The sequence below is a fragment of the Betta splendens genome, chromosome 2 (genome assembly GCF_900634795.4).
Source record: "Betta splendens chromosome 2, fBetSpl5.4, whole genome shotgun sequence".
Taxonomy (NCBI): domain Eukaryota; kingdom Metazoa; phylum Chordata; class Actinopteri; order Anabantiformes; family Osphronemidae; genus Betta; species Betta splendens.
Genome location: NC_040882.2, coordinates 28,608,062 through 28,630,120, shown reverse-complemented (window position 1 = coordinate 28,630,120; position 22,059 = coordinate 28,608,062). Strand labels below are relative to the sequence as shown.

At 41.2% G+C, this 22,059-nt stretch overlaps 1 protein-coding gene and 1 pseudogene across 3 annotated transcripts; one reads left to right on the top strand and one right to left on the bottom strand.

Moving 5' to 3' along the window:
- The window catches only part of LOC114843594 (disks large homolog 4-like), a 40,238-nt pseudogene extending 23,809 nt beyond the window's left edge, over positions 1–16,429 (bottom strand).
- An 87-nt stretch (positions 16,430–16,516) lies between these two features.
- On the top strand, positions 16,517–19,716 carry LOC114843584 (sialoadhesin-like). Of its 3 annotated transcripts, none has more exons than XM_055503317.1 (7): positions 16,517–16,691; positions 17,686–17,727; positions 17,806–18,075; positions 18,303–18,479; positions 18,798–18,848; positions 18,976–19,245; positions 19,320–19,716. In XM_055503317.1, exons 1-7 carry the CDS (start codon positions 16,667–16,669, stop codon positions 19,577–19,579), a joined length of 1,095 nt encoding a protein of 364 aa, XP_055359292.1. In that variant the 5' UTR covers positions 16,517–16,666; the 3' UTR covers positions 19,580–19,716. The 3 variants fall into 3 exon arrangements, with proteins under 3 accessions (XP_055359292.1, XP_055359290.1, XP_028986101.1); XM_029130268.2 differs by having other exon boundaries at positions 16,518–16,691; positions 18,303–18,542; XM_055503315.1 differs by lacking the exon at positions 17,686–17,727 and having other exon boundaries at positions 18,303–18,542.
- Positions 19,717–22,059: the final 2,343 nt, after the last annotated feature.

Here is a 22,059-nt window from a genome sequence, read left to right as displayed (position 1 = left end):
ACGCGGAAACCACCGTAAAAACTCAAGCAAAAGATGAAGCTTCCAGCTGATGTTGTGGACAACATGGCATTTCATTGGGTCATCGGCTGGGAGGAAGACGACCGGATGGCCAGCGCCCTCGACCCATTGTTGCCAAGTTTCATTACCCCCCCATGTCCCAAATAGATCCATCCACCTCAGCAAAAGAGGTGTTTCTGAATAAACTAGAACTGCCAAAGTTAAATGAAGAACAAACCGCAACTATAGACTCATTGTTATCTTTGGCAGAACTAAATGAACCTCTGCAAGAGATGCCAAATAAAAAAGCTCCAGGGCCAGATGAATTCCCAACTAAATTTGATAAGGAGGTCTGGTCCATGCTGGCACCCAGCTTTTGTAAAATGGTAGTTGAAGTTAAACAACAGTATTCATTACCCACAAATATGAATTCAGCCTTCATAAGTCTGCTCCAAAAACCAAGAAAAGACCCTACACTTCCATGAAGTTACAGACCAATTTCACTTATACACTAATGCTAGAACATTAGAAAAAAATGCTTCATATATAATTCACTCGGATCAAACAGGCTTCATTAAAGATAGACAGTCAAGAAACAATATGAACAGAGCGATAAATTTAATCGATTATGTCACCACCCATAAACTAGAGTCAGCCATCATCACTTTAGATGCAGAAAACACTTTCGATAGAGTAAACTGGAAGTTTCTTTTAGCCACTCTGCATAAATTCGGCATTGGGAAATCATTCATAGACTGGATCTAAATATTGTACAGCTCAGCAAACGCCGCAGTCAGAACAAACAATCAGACCTCACCAAGGTTTATTCTGCATAGAGGGACCAGACAGGGCTGCTCACTTTCTCCATCACTATTTGCAATATTTATTGAACCTCTAGCCGCAGCAATTAGCAATCAGTAAATCATAAAATAGGTTCATATGCTGACGATGTATTACTGTTTCTCCTGGAGCTACAGACGTCTCTTCGTACAACTTCCTAACCTCAAAGATGAATTCTCAGGATACTCTATTAACTTGACATAATCTATAGTGCTATCACTTAACCTTAAGGTGAATAACATCTCTTCTACCACACTCCACTCAGGGAACATTAAATACTTAGACACTGAATTGTCCTCTAGGCTGTCAGAGGTTATTATATACCTAACTTCCACCACTATTTTCTTGCCAACAGACTGAACCATGTCCACAAATGGATAAAACCCAGTCCAACAGACTCCTCATGGTTAGACATTAAATAAACATTCTGTGGAAACATTAAAGTTGAAGATCTATTATTTATCAGCACCAATATCAAACACCATACTGTAGTTGCAGAGTATTAGCATAAGAGCATCTCTGGCAGCCTGGAGGGATATTCTTAAAATTACTGGATCTTCGCTTACTCTTTGCCAAAACACACCTCTCTGAAACAATCCAGACATCATACAAAACAAAAAGGCAATGCGCTTTCCAACTTGGCATATCAAAGGCATAACACATTTGAAACAGAGAAGAGACAAGTTTACCTCTTTTGAAGATTTAGTGCCCCAACATGGAATCACTAGTGCCAATTTCTTAGAATACCAACATCTAAAGTCAGTACTTAATGCAAAAACTAAGAATACTCCTATCCAGATGCAACCACCACGAGCAACAAAACGATTTATTGACATCTCAGTGAAAAGAACAGTATCAAAAATCTAAATTTTAATTTCCAAACTTGATCACTCCTGATCTCTAATTGGGAAGCTGATCTGGACATCACCACTAATCATATGTTCTGGAAAAATATATGTTTTAAATTATTTCGAATGACAAAAAATACAAATACAAACTAATACAAGATACAAATCTTCATAGAACACACTATACAGGACAATGGATGTTCCAATGTTCCAAAAAGGTCTCACAAACTCGAATATTTGCCCTAATGTACAATGATGTGTGATTATGGTAGTTGTGATGTTGTATGTCAGGGCTATTATTAAGTATTATGATTATTATGTATAATAATGCATATGTGTATGTATATGATATATTTGATATGATATGATATGATATGATATGATATGATATGATATGATATGATATGATATGATATGATATGATATGATATGATATGATATATATGATGATATATGTATGTATGAGTGTGTGCACATACCTTAACACTATTATTAGTGGGAGAGCTGAACAGCTCTCACACTATTGATATCTTCGGTCTTTATTATTCTGCTACTTCTTATTATTTCACCCGTTTTTCGGTCGCTTTCATCGTCTCAACGCTTCATCGTAGAATCGTCGTTCAACTTTCTAAACGTGTGTCGTCTTGAGGAGATGGGGGCTATTACTTTTCACGTTTTCAGCTTTTCAACTTTTAACGTTATTCAACTTTTTCCGTCGTTTTTTTTATAATGGTCGTCTATGGGAATCATCGTTCAACTTTGTGTCAACTTTCCTCTTTTCATCAGCGTCTATCATCGTCATACTTTGGCGTAGAAACGTCATTTCAACTTCAGAAGCGTCTATCATCTTTCAACTTTATCAGTGAAAATCAGCGTCTTCGTATCTTCTATACTTTTCGACTTGTGAGCGTTTAAATATCGTGTGGCTTTTGTTAAATTTTCAGCTTTTCCATTAGTGTGTATTGGCTCTGCTAGAGTGCGTGATGTCACAGCTACAGTGAGAAGGTGCGCTTTTTTATGACAGAACTTCTGTCTTTAACTTGTCACTACAGCCACAATTTTTACTCTATCAACGTAATTACATCACTAAATCGTAGTCATACTTGTCTTCTTTCTAATGATGTGTCTGGATATACCCTCAGACCTATACTTTAGTCGCTATCAACCTCAAAGCGCAGAGACATCCTGAAATTCTCCCATAGACTCTAATGATAATTTTTCGCAGACGTCTGGGGAGAAAAACAGAGGAGACATATTTTGAAATTGCCACTGTGGCTACAAGCTTTTGTCCTTAAACATAAAATTCACACCATTTGCTCATTGAAGCCTTGGGACTCGTAAAATGAAATAATTTTTGTGATAACTATTATGCTTTAGCTGGAACGAGCCTGTTTATACAGGGTGAAACTCTGCTTTTACAGAGCAGAGTGAGCCTGATTTTCCCGCCTTTCGTCTCCATGGCGACGGCGCAGCTGCAGATTTGACTGACAGGTCAAACTGCTGATGCTCAGTGTACAGAGCAGTTCCATGCTTGTTACTGATTAGTCAACTACACTATTGGATTGTGTAGTAATTAAGCACACACTTCCTCTAAATCCTTTCAAAATAAAAGCACCAAGCCAAATAATTAGCTTTAAAAGCAGTATTTCTGCTTTTAGTAGGGTAATTATGACTATTTAAAGATAGATTAACAGTTTAGTAATTACCCACACATGCTTCCTCTACATCCTTTCAAAATAAAAGCACCAATGCCAATTATTAGCTTTAACTGCACTGTTTTTTGCCTTTGAATGGGTAATTATGATTATTTAAAGACTAATTGACAGCTACGCTATTACCCCCACACATTTCCTCTAAATCCTTTCAAAATAAAAGCACCAATTACAATTTATTACCTTTAATGGCAAGATTGATTAGAAAATTTCTGGTTCTGAATACTTACCAATCGTTAATGAGACTACTTTAGAGTTCAGTAAATAACCACTCACACTTATTAGGGTGCTTTTATTCTGAAAGGGCTTAATCTAAATCTTTTGCTTTAATAGGGCTATTCTTGCTATTGAATGATAAATTATGACTATCTAATGACTATTTTATAGTTTAGTAATAACTCACACACAACCTCTAAATCCCTTCAAAATAAAAGCACCAATGTAATTTATTACCCTAAATGGCAAGATATTTGATTCTGACTGGTAAATTTTTAATAGTTATTAAACTATTACATAGTTAGGTAATTATTTACAAATACTTTCTTCAAATCAAAAAGCTAGTCAGCTTATTTATGATTGTCAACAATGCACCTTGGTCAACTTTTTAATCTTTGACATCTTTTAACCTTGGTCAACTTTTGAATCATTGTCATCTCTTTAATATTGTCATAGTATGACCTTGGTCATCTTTTTAATCATCATCTTTTTATTCGCCATCTTTTGTCATCGTTTTAATCTTTGTCAACGTTTTCTCGTTTTCATCGTTTTCATCGTTTTGCCGTAGTCAACTTTTGGACGTAGTCAACTTTGTGACGTCAGCAGCTTAATCAGCGTTTGTCATCGTTGCGGCAGCAGATCAGCTCTCCCACGTAATTTCTCGAGAAATTACTTTTTCTAGTTAGTATTAATTTCACAGGTAAACCACAGTACAGCAGTTGTTTAGTTATAAATCTGTAAACCTAAGGTACATCCCTATTTATTTATTTTGTGCCTATTGTTTGCTTAGCTGATTTGCTTGGTTTCAGTAGCTTCTCAGGGTCAGACACTGAGCCCAGACAACCCCAGACCTTCTCAGTAATCATCTCTATTAAGTATTTTAACTTCTGAATAGTTTGATTATCAAACACTGAACAACAAAAGTATCAAAGAATAAGGAGCAGCATGAAGAACATTTAAGTCCAAACACCCATTATGCACTGCTCCGACCTCGGTGTGTGTACAGTGTGTGCGTACTGTGATGGCTGTGGGCTGCGTGTATCCGTCCAGGTGTGCGTGGCTCAGCTCAGTGCTGCGTCCCTGGGTCACATGACCAGGGCTGGGGTCAATGGGCGGAGTCTCGTCGTCTTGGTAACGATACTTCTGCAAAAACAGAACATGTGACCAGTTGCTAACATTAACCCATAGCAAACATTGAAACTAAAAGATTTTTTTTCTTAGTGACCTAAAACCTCAGAACAGACTGAAAGAGAGAATTCAAGATTTCAAAATACAGAAATAATAAGGCAGGAAAAACAATAACTCTGATGTAACTTCTACACTAGTAGAACATACTCACTAATGTCATGGTACAAACAAAAGTTTTAACTAGACTTCTAGATTGAATAGAAGGACAAATAGACCCAAAGAAACAATTCACAGGAGTAGGAAGTTGAGAATGAGAAGCAGAGGCGCTGATGTGGTTGCCATAGTAACCAGAAAGCGCCTCGGTTACCTAGCGACAGACATCACCAGAAAGACGAGGAGTCAGTTTGATTTCCAAGAAGACAAACAGACAGATAACAGTAGCTGAACCTGACCTCTGAAAGCTTCTGAAACATCTCAGAAACCTTTTTGTGTTGGGCTCACAGACTACAACTAGTGATTCCTGGTTTCCCCTTTACCTTGTCCGGTTGGGCTAAGGGGCAGGGCCAGGCTAAGAGGGGGCGGAGCCAGCCTGCTGAGCCAGTACTGCTCTGTCCGCCATTGTTTTTGCTTGCATACCCATACATCACTAATATTCAATGGGCGGAGGCCCCGCTGTAGATTATTTAGAAGATATTTGTGGTTAGTTGCATGAGCCAGAGTACAGCGCCGACAAGTTACGCCATTTGGAGGAGGACGAGGCTGTCCGTGAGGAACCGGCACCCACAGCAGAGAGCTGAGAGCTGGCATCCAGCAGAGATGCAGCATGTGTCTGCACTGCACAAGAAGTACAACTGAATCTAACAGATTAACGTTTAGACATTGCTATACATTTTTAACATAAAAGGTTATATATTATTTATAAGCGTGTTTGAATAAAGACATAGATTCTAAGTCATTCAGCAACTTTTTATTTCAAATCGAAGCACAGTTAGAAAGCCACAAATTCTTCATTTGGCCAAAACCCTCTTCTTTTCTTCATCTGCTGTTAGTGGCTGGAAAAACAAGACGGTTGTCCCTTCACGGAGTCTCTGTCTCTCTCGATATTGCCTGCAAAAAGATTAAATTAATAATTTTATTAGTAGTAGGGTTGCTGTTAGCCAAGCTGACACACAGGTTAACGATAGCAAGGTAAGCTAACGCTATCTCCGACTCTCCACATCAAGAGAAGCAGCAGCTCGTAACTGTGCTTAAACTTCACGGCGCAAACTAAAACAATAAACGATTATATATATTACTTACTCTGTTCATTCCACCGTTCTGTCCCGGCTGTATTTTCTGGTTTGCCCTTGGCCTCCTGAAGCTAGTTTCGACTGTCGCTTGCTTGTGCTACATGACTAACCATCCTTAAAGGGGTCATATCATGCAAAATCGTTTTTAGACATTTTGGAGCGTTCCTATGACTCTATGAGTCACATATACACACACTGAGCACGGTAGAAATGCATTTCCTCCTTTTTTCACATTCATTTCACGTAAATTTTCTCATCCAATGGAGAAAGACCTTGTCCTACTCTGAGACCGTTCCCCAGTTGTCGTCACATTGGTAGGAAGTTCTCCCTGCAAATCCTGGCAGGGAGAACTTGAGGGGACAGTTTGACTCAGTGAGACAGAACAGAGGTTGGGCTGACTGACGGTAAGCGCAGCGTGTCACTTCCGGTTACTGAGGTTATCTGCAGCTCTGTGTGTACGGCTAAATATTATCGTTTTATATCTGGTAGTGATTGCTAAGAGTTGCAAAACAAGCTTGTAACACTCAAGTATCATTTCTTTTCATTAAACGTCCTGCTAATCCTCACTATTATCTAGTGTTTCCCTGCTAGCATAGCTCCTAGCTTACATTCCTGCTATGGCTTCCCCCTTTTCCTCTCTCTCTTGCTCTGTTCGGTGCTCGGTGTGTCTTATGTTTAGCTTATCTTCTGCCTCCTTTAGTGATGGTAATGGTATCTGTAATAAGTGTACGCTAGTTGCAGGGTTGGAGGCGAGGTTGTTAGAATTAGAGTCTCGGCTTCGCACCTTAGAAAACAGGCCAGCTAGCCAGGTCCCTTTAGCCGGTGCGGAGCCTCCTAGCTTAGCTGCTACCAGTCCCCCGGCGGGCCCCAGGCAGCTGGGTAACGACTGGGTCATGGTTCGAAAGAAACGTAGCTTTAGGCAGGCGCCCACGGTTCACCACCAACCACTTCACGTTTCAGACAGATTTTCCCCACTCAGCAACACACCAGCTGAGAAACCCACTCTGATCATTGGTGACTCCATAGTCCGAAACGTGAAGTTAGAGAATCCAGCGGTCATAGTTAAGTGTTTTCCTGGGGACAGAGCGGGCGACATTGAGTCTTATCTTAAGCTCCTGTCTAAGGATAAGCGTAAGTACGCTAAGATCGTAATACATGCAGGAGCTAATGACGCCCGGTTACGCCAATCGGAAGTCACTAAAACTAACATTGAGTCAGTGTGTTCGTTCGCCAAAACAATGTCAGACTCCGTAGTTTTCTCTGAACCCCTCCCATATGTGACCAGCGATGACATGTTAGCCGGCTGTCATCGCTCCACCGCTGGTTGTCTAGGTGGTGTCCTGCAAATAGTGTGGGCTTTGTGGCTATTTGGAGCACTTTTTGGGGAAAACCTGGGCTGATTAGAAGAGACGGCGTCCATCCCACGTTGAACGAGGCCTCTCTGCTCTCTAGTAACATGGCCATGTTGCTTAGTCTCCCCACTCCGTGACAACTTAGACTGGAGCCCAGGACGCAGAGTTGCAGTCTTACACGTCTCTCTGCATGTTCTCTACAGCTGCCACGCACTCTCACTCTTAGTTATCGCATAGAGACTGTGTCTGCTCCCCGACCACCTAAACTATACAAGTCACAAACAAATCAAAGAGGAGGGACTTACAACAGTTACAAACAGTTCCTCTTACAGAACAAAGTAACAGTAAGTTAATAAAGTGTGGTTTATTAAATATCAGATCTCTCTAATCTAAATCCTTGTTAATAAATGACTTGATAAGTGACCATCACATAGATCTGTTCTGTCTCACTGAAACCTGGCTGCAGCAGGATGAATATGTTACTTTAAATGAGTTGACTCCAATGAGTCACATAAACTATCATGTTCCTAGAACTACAGGTAGAGGTGGAGGAGTAGCAGCAATTTATAAATCTGATTTATGAATTACTCCTAAACCTAAACGTAGTTATAACTCATTTAAGAGCCTCACTCGCAGCCTTTCTCACCCAGACTCTAAAACTCAGAAGCCAGTTGTGTTTTGTATTTTTTTACCTTCCTCCTGCTCCAAATTCGGAGTTCTTAACTGAATTCTCTGAATTCTTATCTGACTTAGTTCTTAGCACAGATAAAGTCATTGTAGTGGGAGACTTTAACATTCATGTAGATGTTGACAGCAACTGTCTCAGCACTGCTTTTAACTCCTTAATAGACACTATTGGTTTTACACAGCAGGTAAATGAACCCACTCATTGTTTTAACCACACCCTTGATCTTGTCCTGACATATGGGTTAGAAATTGATAATTTAATAGTTCTTCCCCAAAACCCTCTGTTATCTGACCATTTCTTATTAAATTTTGAATTTAGCATAATTGACCTCACAATAGCTGGAAAGAAATGTTACTATAGCAGATGTTTATCTGACAACGCTGTTGCCAGATTCAAGCAGATGATTCCATCATCTTTTGCCTCAATGTCTTGTAGATAATATAGGAGAACAGTCACCTTAATCCTTATGAACAGGTTGACTGTCTTGTAGATGATGCTGCAGCTTCTCTACGTACAATGTTAGACACAGTGGCTCCTCTGAAGAAGAAGGCAGTGAATCAGAGGAGGTTAGCTCCGTGGTATAACTCAGAGATCCGCAGCCTAAAGCACAGGACCAGACAACTAGAAAGACAGTGGCGTTCCAACAAAATAAATGTAAACTGCATTGCATGGAAGGACAGTCTTTGTGCTGCTAGAAAAACATATTATTCCTCCCTAATTGTGGAAAACAAAAACAACCCCAGGTTTCTTTTCAGCACTGTAGCCAGGCTGACTAAGAGTCATAGCTGTGTTGAGCCTACTATCCCCTTAAATCTCAGCAGCAATGACTTTATGAACTACTTTACTAATAAAATTATCACCATCAGAAAAAACATTCAGCAGCGACTTCTTCTAAATGACAGAAAGCACTGTCTAGATCCATCAACTTTAAATTTACCAAATCCTCTGTCTTACCTAGACAGCTCCTTCCCCTTAACTCATATGGAGTTAACCTCAATAATCAACTCTTCCAAGTCGTCCACTTGTCTTTTAGATCCAATTCCAACCAGATTACTCAAAGAAGTTCTACCTTTAATCAGCTCGTCCATATTAAATCAAATCAACCAATCTTCACATTTAGGCTATGTACCACAGGCTTTAAAGGTGGCTGTGGTCAAACCTCTATTGAAAAAACCAACCCTGGACACTGGATTCTTTTTTCTGAAATTCTGTTCAGTCTATAGATTTCTCCTCTAGGTGAGACTATTAGAAAGCATTTTATTAATGTTCATTGTTACGCAGATGATACTCAGCTATACATGTCCTTGGAACCAAATGAAACAGATCAACTAGTCAAAATTCAGGGTTGTTTAAAAGATATCAAATCCTGGATGTCCCAAAACTTTCTTTAACTAAATTCAGATAAAACTGAAATTCCTAAAAATCTGAGACAGACACTATTGAGTCAGATAGCCACCCTGGATGGCATAACGTTAGCTTCAGATTATACTGTGAGGAATCTTGGTGTCATCTTTGACCAGGATCTCTCTTTTACATCATACATTAAACAACTCTCCAGAACCGCCTACTTTCATCTTAGAAATATAGCTAAAATCAGAAGCATCCTCTCTCAGAGCGATGCAGAGAAACTGATCCATGCATTTGTTACCTCTAGGCTGGACTACTGTAACTCCTTACTCATAGGATGTCCTAACAGCTCCTTCAAAAGCCTACAGCTTATTCAAAATGCTGCAGCCAGAGTTCTGACAGGACTTAGAAAGAGAGATCACATTTCTCCTATATTAGCTTCTCTGCACTGGCTGCCTGTAAATGTAGCATAGAATTTAAAATTCTCCTACTCATCTACAAAGCACTTAATGATAAAGCTCCTTCTTATCTTAAAGACCTCATAGTTCCTTGTGCTCCCAGCAGAATGCTTCGTTCTCAGACCGCTGGGATACTTGTGGTTCCTAGTGTCTTTAAATGTAGAATGGGAGGCAGAGCCTTTAGCTACCAAGCCTCTCTCCTGTGGAACCTGTTCCTTGTTCAGGTTTGAGAAGCTGACACACTCTCCACCTTTAAGATCAGGCTTAAAACATTCCTTTTTGATAAAGCTTATAGTTAAGAGATGGTTAAGGTCACTGGCAATTATTGTTAGTCACAGGAACCATCTCTTAGTTAAGCTGCAATAGACATAGACTGCTGGGGGACTTACACTATATGTGTATATGTGTGTATGTATGTCTATACACTGAGCTCCTCTGTTTCCTTCTACCTCTTCTGTCCAATAACCTCCCATCATTGTTCTATGTTCAACTAACCTTGTCTCTTTCTCTACAGTAGTTGTGCTTTTCTCCCGTACTCTCTCTCTCTCTCCTCCACTCTGTCCTCACCTACAGGTATCATTGGACTCAAAGTTTGGTGTCTGTGATGGGCCGCTGTGGATCCAATAATCCTGCCTGCATCCAGTCCCTGGTCCAACCATCCTGCCTGTGCTCTGTTGTTGCTTGTTGTTGCTTGTTGTTGTTTTTGTTGTTTTTCTCTCTCTCTATCCTCTCACCCCAACTGGTCGAGGCAGATGGCCGCCCACATCCAGCCTGGTTCTGCTGGAGGTTTCTTCCTTGTTAGAGAGGGAGTTTTTCCTCTCCACTGTTGCTGTCAAATTAAATGCTTGCTGTATGTGGGATTTGTTGGGTTTAGTTGTGTAAGGTCTTAAACCTTACTTTGTCAAGTGCCATGAGATAACTTTGTTGTGATTTGGCGCTATATAAATAAAATTGTATTGAATTGAATTGAATTGAAATCCTGAACCACCACCCCTACAATGATCCCGAACCCGAACATGTTATCATCACCCCACCCTTCCTTGGTATGTTATAATACCATCTTCCCTTACTCTCTTTGTCCCAGTCTTCTTGCCAAATCCTTTCTAGCCTTTTTTTAACTATACTTTTAATTTCAGCCTTACTGTACTTCCTCTTTACCTCAACCTCTGGTTTCTCTGTTGCTGCTTTCACCTGCCTATCCACTCTTTCATTACCCTCAACCCCTACATGTGCTGGAACCCACATAAACTAAACCACCACCCCTACCTACAATTTCTATTATCACATCTTGCCCAGATTCTGCATGCATGTTTCTTATGCTCACTAATGAGCTACTGGAGTCAACCCCTATTAAAACGTTCCTTGGTTTATTTCCCTCTACCCGTTGTAACGCAAATAAAATTGCAACTAATTCCGCTGTGAAAACTGACAATCCATCACTAATTCTTTTACTTATACCTACCTTTACCTCTGGTATGACAAATTCCACGCCTACTTTCCCCTCCACTGTTGCCGTGCTTTTCTCTCTCTCTATCCCCTCACCCCAACCGGTCAAGGCAGATGGCCGCCCACATCCAGCCTGGTTCTGCTGGAGGTTTCTTCCTTGTTAGAGAGGGAGTTTTTCCTCTCCACTGTTGCCTTCAAATTAAATGCTTGCTGTATTTGGGATCTGTTGGATTTAGTTGTGTAAGGATTTGGCGCTATATAAATAAAGAATTGAAAATCCACTGTTCTAGATGCATCTGTATATACTTTCACATGATACTTTTACTCTTACCCGATGTATTCTTCTACTTTTTCTACTTTATGCCTTCCATCTCTTCTCTTCTTTAACAGTTCCTAATTTACTGTTGCCCCCTCTAGTAACCATGGTGGTATTATTAATTACAGTTGGACTCATCTCCTTATCCTCCTCCTCATCTCCGTACCTCTAATCTGCCTACTAGGTCTTCTATTGTCCATCCAAAACTTTTGACTAACCTATTACTTTTGTAATTTTGATCTCTTTTGTACCACCAGCTGTCTACTGCACACAGCTCCTATAAACTGTCAGATCTTCCCTCCTCTCTGCCTGAGAGGGGCCGGCAGGTACAGAGGAAGCTAGAGCTGGAGTCTATCCCAGCTCTTCTGGCGAGACCCCGAACCGGTCGCCAGTCCATCGCAGGGCAACACACATACTTATACCTATGGGCAATTCAGAGTGACCAATTAATGTGTTTGGACGTGGGAGGAAACCAGAGAACCCACGCAAACACGAACTAACTTTTTCACTACTTCACTAACCACACAGGGGTAAAGACTTAAAACATCAAATTCATTCAAAACACATGTGTTTCACATTGTTGTGTCCATTAGATGTCCTACTAAAGCAAATTAAGCTTTAAGAAGCTTTGCACATGTGTGAACCAACTGGATGAAAGGCTTCAGATAAAGCTTTATCTGCCCATCACTAGCTGAGGTGTCTTATGGGAGGAATAATTAAAATTAAAATACATCATCACGTGACCTCTACATTTGTCCTCCACATCGTATACAGTGAATGTTCGAAGAGAAAGCCACAGACAAAAGATCCAACTGGCGTTAAATCAGTAGAACATAAAATCCAAACCTGAGCAAATTCTAAACCAAACTAGGGTATATATTTAAACTAGGCTAGATACACCAGCAAACACAAAGCAGAATAACACACCAGAGGCTGAATCAACAGTAGAACACAAACAAACTCAATAAAACCCAAACATCAACAAACAGAATAAAACCAACTGTGAACACATGAAGTGTAACAAAGCAGGACTGCAGTACAAGTAGAGTAATTTTGTACTTTTTTGTACTAGCACTGTTACTGATGTGAGCCATCAACAAGGCCAAACAGGTGAGACAAGATTTGTTCAGTCATGTGACATCATTACCCAGAATGCCCATCTTCAACATTTCCATGTTAGAAAACAACAGGAAGCTGAACAACACGTGAGAGTGAACCTGGTAACAGTTCTCATTCAGATTTCTTCTCTGTTTTTAGGTCAAAATGAGTAAGTAGCTGTAAAATCATGTGAGGTGATGCTGAAAGAACCACACATAACACTGGCTTGATAAACAAAAATAAACAAAGCAAACATGTTAACATACTAACAGACCAGTCTAATTCAAGTTACTGAAACGGCCGTTTCCAATCGGTCACAAACATGTAGGACTAAAGGCCGATCAGGTATGAATCATCGGGTATGAAGCCAGTCAGATGGAGCGTTTCCTGCTAGACCTGTTGCTCTTTGCTCTAATTCACTGTCCAGATAAACGCGGGTTTACTCACGTCTCAGATGAAGCATGACGTGTCAGTGAGTCATGTGAACCTGCCACATGTGAATGTTCTACAGCTCAGACGGCAGCTAGCTGGGCTAACACATGCTAACCAGACACACACAAACACACACACACACACACACACACACACACACACACACACACACACACACACACACACACACACACACAGTCACTGTGACGGCAGCACACACACATGAACACGGCTCTGGTGCTTCATGGGACGTGAGCGCTCACATGCTTCACAAGGACACGTGTGTGAGTGAGTCGCTGTGTTGCTGATTGTGCGGCTGCAGGCTTCTCTTACCTTGGTGGTGACAATGCAGAGGCAGTCCATATCCCCACACACACACTCACACACACACACACACACACACACACATGTCTACACACTCACACACTCATGCTCAATGTCTCTCTGTTTGTCGCCCTCCCCCCTCTCTCTCTCTTTCTTCCCTCGTCCGTCTGTCTGTCTATCCTCTCTCGCCCTCACGCCTCTTCTTTTCCTCTGTCTGTCAGCGTCAAGCGAGAGAGAGAGAGGGGGGCAAGCGAGCAGTGCAGGAGGAGAGCGAGACGGATGAAGACTGGGGGAGGTGGGGGAGTAAACCTCCCTGAGTCACTCGACGGTTGATGACAAAAAGAGAGCGAGCGGGAGGTAGAGACACAGTGATAAAGATAAAGAGAAGGAGGAGGTGGGGGCTGGGCTGCTGTTGCCATGGTGCTATGCAGCTGTTGCCCCGGTAATGCAGCTGCAGCTGTTGCTAGGTAACAGTGATGGGTGTTGCCATGGGGATCAAATACAGTGTGAGAAAGTGTGGTGTTTTTTACCTGCGCAGGTGTGTGTTGGCAACTCTCACAGACCGTCAGCTCATAGAACTCCTGGATGTCTGTGAGAACACACACACACACACACACACACACACACACACACACACACACACACACACACACACACACACACACACACACACACACCTTATACTAGAATTCAGAGTCACTACATTGTACAGTTTCTTTTAAAGTGTAATCAGCAACATGCTCAAAGTGTAAAAGTCAAATAGTAAAGTAAAACTACTCACTGTACAGTAACAGAAGAAGTTCATTACAGCTGTCTATATTTAATGGTTGATTATAACAGAAACTGTTCATGTGCTGAGGACCTACTGTTATAATTATATCTGACCTGATTTGATTCTTTTGTTTAAATGTAGAGTATGTAGGGGCGCAGACATGTTCCTGACTGAACCCGTCTATAACCAAGTTGGATCCACCTAAACCTAAAGTTTAACTTCCTGACTGTTTGACAGGTCAGACTTGTAAACTGTGGCTCTGGTTCTGTCCATTTTCTTTACACCAGTCACACTCAGGACTAATATCTGCATGTGCTCCTCCAATTACTGAACTACTGAGAGACTATAAAATCAGATTAGCAGCAGACCTGAGAGCTGGTTATCGACTTTGTGTGAGCAGCAGTTTCTGCCTTCTGTTACATTTTATATTATAAAACAGGCTGGACCGAAGACCTGGTCCTGGTTCTCCTTATCTTATAGACTTACAAAAACATACCAACTAACAGACTTGCATTAGTGATGGTTTGTGTGTGTGCCTGTGTGTCTGTTACCCAGAAGAGCCTGGAACAGGTCACTCTGGAAAATGTTGAGCAGTTTCTTTGTGTGACCTTTGACCCCTTCAGCAACTCCAGCCTGACAGGCCTCCATCACCTGCAGAGCTCGTTCAGTATCTGAAGACCAACCAGTACATTACTGCATGATAGTTAGCAAGCTAACAAGCTAACACGCTAAAGCCATGCTAACAGGCTAACATGCTACAGATATTCTGACCCTTAAGTGCATTATTTTTACTGATCTGAAGCTTTGTTCAGTGTTGAGATATTTTTTTTTCATAGAAAGGATGAAACCAACGTAATGAGTATCACAACTCTGTCACTGCCTTTGATTATAGGAACCAGCTTCAAGCTTCATGTGTTGAACCAGGCCAACATCAACCTTACTCCTACAAACAAAATGTTGCATGTGTTTGTTAATTGGCTGCAACATTAACTTAGCATTTAATAACAGTAGAACAAGTTCCATGACTGTAGTCAGTACTACACATCATCAACTCTGTGTAGAACAAGTTTAAGTTAAGTTTCAAGCAGCACTAAACTCAGGTACTGTCAGAGGCCAAAGGTCACCTGGTGGCAGAAGATGATGCACTGATGACAAAACTGAACTAGAAAAACAGAACAGACTGAAAACAGAGTGGACACAGACAAAGACAAATAAATACAGACACAAATAAAGAGACACATGAACATTAAACGCAAACACAGACACAGAAACAAACACACAATCAAACACACAGGGAAAAACTGATATAAATATCTATGTAATGTCTTACCTTCTCTTTTCAGTGGCATGTTGCCTCTCTCTGATCCTCCTAAATCCTCTTTAGGGATTTTACAAACACACAGTGCATGCTGGGTAATGAAGTCCTAATCCCTGCCTTCAGTACACAATCATGTCCCACCACCCCACCGTGATCAGTTCGCCATATATATGTATTTATTTAGGTTGACCAGCCAACTCCACCCAACTTCTACCTGCACTGCAGAGCAGCAAAGCATTACACTGCTGACCTCTGACTTCCAGGGACCAGTCACTTGGTTCCAGCTTGTTTAAAGGCGTCTTCACAGTAGATGGTGATGTTCATGTGGTTCTGGCTGAGTATTCATGTTGCTGCTCCACATCCTCTGATCACAGGACGTGATGTCATGACTGTGTCTGGATCAGAGATCAGTAAGTCTAATGAGGGTCTATGCTGATGTTTCATCGCTGGCTTGGGTTCCTGTTTCTATGACCCTGATAATAAACTGATCACTGCTTTGACTCGCCTCTTCTCTCTACAGAAACCTTTCTATGAAATGTACACGTCCAGGGGAAAACCACTGGCTCTATCTAGTGGACAGAACCATGAACTGTTTCCAGAACATGGCTCAGACGTCTGTTCTCAGGTCATCAGAACTAAAGTTTAGTGATGCTGCCTGCAGACGTTTGTGTTGGTGTTTAATGATGTTGGTTTCTCACGTCTCACTGTGGTGGAGTCGTTCCCTGACCATGACATATGAGACAGTAAACTGGACCAGAACCTAAAGTCTGATGAGAAGCTTCATGAATGAAACTCAACATGTTTCCTGTCTATGGGATCCACATGTGGAACATCACGACCAATTGGCGGCTGATACGTGTTGGTTGTTCAGTCATCATTGACTTTGGTTCCTGGAGTTTCCTCTGTGAACACACATATTTACTCATGACTATTTTACACTGGAGGGAACGTCTCGTACTTTAAAACCCAGCTGTGTCTCAGAGGTTCATCAGGAGCAGCAGTTTATAAACAGCCTCAGAATCTGAGTGAAAATCAGACTGAGAAGACTCAAGATCAGACTGAAAAAATTTCAGAGGAAGTTGACGATGTCTGTGTCATTGATGTTTCAGGGTGAGTTAATATTAAACCATTCTCGAGGATAAAGTTGATGAGGATAACTTTTACTTAAGTCTTCTACTTCCTCAATTTCATGTCAGAATGGAACTGATCTGCTGTTTATGCTGCAGTTTGTTTCTGTGGGTTTGTAAAGGAAAGGTGTGCTATTTCTTATCCAACAGAGTCATCATGTGCTGGTTAGGTTCAACACTGAACATTCTTACACAAACAACTAATCTCTTGTGCCCTGTCGTGCATCAAGTCTAAACATCTGATGTTCCATTTGACTGACTAATAATTTGTGATATATGTTTGTCTTTTACATCCGGACTCTGGCTCCATTCTATCTGACTCCCCACCAGACCCAAGGCTGTTAAGGCCAATGTATCTTGTCTTGGAAACTCGGTGTTCCTTCCTTTGGAAAACAAGACATGACGATGCAGAAGTGAGAATGCAAACATTCTCACCCACAGCCCACGATGATAAGTTGGCACGAACAATTTGATTGATCCAGAGAGACATTCCATCAGGGCTCGAGAAAGCGGTTAAAAGGCTTGAGGATCGTGGGCTCTTTGCATCACACCTTCGTGGTTTGTGCACTGATCTCTCCAGCTGGTTTTTGGTTTGTTGATGTGGACGATCAACAGCCATGTTTTTGATTTGCTTTCCCCATTATTTTTATTTTCCCTTATTTTTACAATAAATCACATAAAAGACAACTCACTCATATGCTTGTTTAAGAGAAATTTCCACCACAGGGTTGAAGCAAAAGTCAAATTGTTAAATCATTGTGTTACATGAAACCAAACAGTGATTTAGCAAAGACACAATTTAAACTTCACACAACTGTCACAGTTTAACAGAAAATTGTGTGCAGTTAGTTACACAACTACTGAGTCAATAATTCAATGGAATCAACAGCGAGTTCATGAGCCTTGACCATGAACACACACCCACACACACTCAGTCATCCCTCTGACCCTCAGTGACCTCTGACCTCCTCTTCCAGGTGTGTCTGTGTTGTTGCTGTCTGGAACGACTGTTTCTGAAGGTGAGCTGATGAAAAGTGGATGTAACCCCTGACAATGACGTTAACCATCCTCTCTCTCTCTACCTGTCTGTCCTCCAGTCTTTCTGAATGTTAGTCCCAACCGTCAGCAGTTCTTCATCCGAGGTTCTGTGTCCCTGACCTGCGTTAACGATGGTTGTCCTGCTGACGGCTGGACGGTGATGAAACACAGTGGTGGCCACAATATGTGTGACCCAGGCCTACGAGACTTTGGCACTGTCAGTGGTTCTTCTGTGGTTCTGACCGACCTGGACAATAAAGACATTTCGTTTTACTGGTGTGAAAATAGCGATGGCCGCATGAGTGAATACACCAGCATCTGGGTAGAAGGTACTGTCATCTGTGTGTGGACCCACTACTTCGTAAACATGACTCCCCTGGTTCTGGTCTATTACCCTAACTCTGTCTGTGTGTAGGACCCAGTCCTATATAAACCTGAGTTCATGTGGTTCTGGTCCTTTACCCTTTACACTCTGTGTGTAGGACCCAGTACTTTATAGACCTGACTCCCCTAGTTCTGGTCGGTTAGCCTGGCTCTGTCCATCTCTGCTCCTCAGATCATGTGATCCTGGACATCCCTGCCCTTCCTGTGATGACAGGAAGTAACCTCACTCTGCGGTGTTTGTCGAGGGACGGGTCTGCAGTTGCAGCTTTTTTCTTCATAAATGGAACTCTTGTTGGACCAGAACCAAAAGCAGAACTAAAGATTGCCAGCGTCCAGAAGTCCGATGAAGGTGCCTATGCATGCACTGCTGTTATGTACGGACGATCTCCTGTCAGCTTTCTGAGGGTCAGAGGTCAGATTCGCTTCCCTTCATGTTTGATGTTCATAATGAAAAAAGGTTCAGGTTCATGGGTCCACAAGTGGACTGTTAGGATGCCGGTTCCCAATCGCCGCATCCACTCACACCGTCAGTATCTTACTGCTGAGCCACAGGGGAAGGATTTCTGGGCTACAATCCTCTCATGGCGTCACCTTTATAGTTTAGGTCTGTGGTGAAGGCAGACTCTTAGCAACTGTTAATACAAACAGCTTCTGTTCCTTCTTTCAGATCCTCCATCGGCCATTACAGCTCTTGCTCCTTCAACCACTCACCTCCAAGGTCAGAACCTTTGTTCTGCGCTTCAACACACCAGGGTCACACTGACCAGTAGCTGAACTAAAGCTCTAGTGATGTTAAGTGAAGTGTGGACACGTGTGACCTGTAGCTCAGTCTGTTCCTCTTCCAGTGTCTCTGAAGGTGAGTCCAGACCTGCAGCAGTTCGTTAAAGGCTCTTCGGTCTCTGTGAGCTGCGTTGAAGACGGACAGACTGTGGATGGGTGGACGGTGAAGAGGACTATAGACAACAAAACTCTGGAGTGTGGAGCCTACTGCTCCATGTCTGAGCGGTGGGTCGGGTCGTCCTGTGACCTGAATGGACACATGACCTTCACCGGTGTTTACTGGTGTGAGACCAGGAGTGGACTGAGGACTGAACATGTCACTGTCACTATAACCGGTACAGAACCTGGTTAAGCACAGAGCAGATGTGACTGTGGTCTGTTGGTTTAACTGTGTCTTTGTTTGACTCAGATCGTCCTCTGATCCTGGAAATCCCTGCACTTCCTCTCATGACAGGAAGTGATGTCACTCTGCTCTGTAGACACAAAGGTTCCAGTGTTGCAGCTTCTTTCTACAAGAATCACAGCCTGGTTGGATCTGGGTCAGAACTCATCATCCGCCGTGTACAACAGTCTGATGAAGGCCTCTACTCATGTGCTATTGATGAGTATGAATCTGTTTGGAGCTGGCTGAGGGTCAAAGGATTTGCAGGATTTGAACTGACCAGCTGAATAATAAGATAAAGACAGAACCAGGTTCTGCTTATCTCTCCTCAGATCTTTTTCGGCCTCATGATGTTTCTTAAGAATAAGAGTTGAACTGTTTTTTCGTTCAACTCTTATTTGTCTCCAATATATTAAATAAATCATATTGGAAAACATTAGAGTGACAAACAATCTGTCACATTTAGTTTTGTGTTCTTTCATGTCAAATAAAATCATGAACTGTGAACAGATAAGTTTGGAGCAGAAGAAGCAGCTGAAGCATTTTTCAGCCTATTCTGTTGTTGATCAGGTTTTATTGGTCAGTTTTATTCAGGTCTAGGCTGAGATGCTCAACTTCATGATGTTGAAACACTTACATGGGTCAACATAACACGCATTATGGCAGAAATAAACAATAGTATATTTATAACTAATTTTGATTTAACTGTCGCCATGGGACCGCGGTGAAGTTAGTTTGACGTTGGACATTCAACAGACATTCGACCGAAAATACCTCCAGACAAACGGTCCATGTTTGAACAAGCGATCCGCATTTCGTGTTCGCTACGCGGACACAGAACGAGAACGCTCGGTACACGAAGACGTTGACTTAGGGACCGTCGATAAATTATTTGAATTTTTTTAGAAATTAATAATTCAATAGCGTCCAAACCATATGACCTACTGGTCCAAAACCTGCTCCAATCTATGTGTCCACATGTCCTTCACAGGGCACAACCATTTATATGAGGAAATAGTCATGTTGCATATTTTTCTATAATATTTTTGTGTAACTATTACTGTAATATTTCAATATCGTCCACACCATATGACCTACTGGTTCAAAACCTGCTCCAAACTGTGTGTCTACATCCCCTTCACAGGGCACAGCCATTTATATGAGGAAATAGTCATGTTGCATATTTTTCTATAATATCTTTGTGTAAATATTACTGTAATTTTTCAATACCGTCCACACCATATGACCTACTGGTTCAAAACCTTCTCTGAAATATTCATCTACATCCTCTTCACAGGGCACAACCTTTTTTCTGAGGAAATTGTCATCTTTCATATTTTTCTATAATATTGTAGTATAAATATTACTGTAATATTTCAATACCATCCACACCATATGACCTACTGGTTCAAAACCTTCTCTGAAATGTTCATCTACATCCCCTTCACAGGGCACAACCATTTTTTTGAGGAAATAGTCATGTTGCATATTTTTCTATGATATTTTAGTATAAATATTACTGTAATTTTTCAATACCGTCCACACCATATGACCTATTGGTTCAAAACCTTCTCTGAAATGTTCATCTACATCCCCTTCACATGGCACAAGCATTTTTATGAGGATCAAATCATCTTTCATATATTTCTATAATATTTTAGTATAAATATTACTGTAATATTTCAATACCGTCCAAACCATATGACCTACTGGTTCAAAACCTTTTATGAAATATTCATCTACATCTCCTTCACAGGGCACAACCATTTATATGAGGAAATAGTCATGTTGCATATTTTTCTATAATATTTGAGTATAAATATTACTGTAATTTTTCAATACCGTCCACACCATATGACCTACTGGTTCAAAACCTGCTCCAAACTGTGTGTCTACATCCCCTTCACAGGGCACAACCATTTATATGAGGAAATAGTCATGTTGCATATTTTTCTATAATATTTTAGTATAAATATTACTGTAATTTTTCAATACCGTCCACACCATATGACCTATTGGTTCAAAATCTTCTCTGAAATGTTCATCTACATCCCCTTCACAGGGCACAAGCATTTTTATGAGGATCAAATCATCTTTCATATATTTTTATAATATTTTAGTATAAATATTACTGTAATATTTCAATACCGTCCAAACCATATGACCTACTGGTTAAAAACCTTCTCTGAAATGTTCATCTACATCCCCTTCACAGGGCACAACCATTTATATGAGTAAATAGTCATGTTGCATATTTTTCTAAAATATTTGAGTATAAATATTACTGTAATATTTCAATACCATCCACAGCATATGACCTACTGGTTCAAAACCCGCTCCAAACTGTGTGTCTACATCTCCTTGTTGGGGCACAACCATATTTGCTGTTTTAACACTAAAATATTATTGAAAAATAAGCAACATGACTATGTAATCTAGCCACAGGGATTGCAAGCCAGTGACCTTTGATCCTGTCCCAAGCCTGGATCAAAGGTGTTGCATTAAGAAGGGCATCCGGCTTGCCAATAACAACTATGTAAATCGTCCATAAAAATTTCATACTGGATCGGGTTAACAACGACAACCGATGCTGTTAACCTAAAGGTTGCTGGTGGAAATTGGACTACTGTTAGTCAAAGAAGGAGTGCAGACAGAAGGGGTTGTGGACAGAGAGAGAAGAGGAAAGGCAGGAGCATAGATATGAGAATAGAGACTCTTAACGTTGGTGCAATGACAGGGAAAGTGGTGTGTTCTACCATGGTGTGTA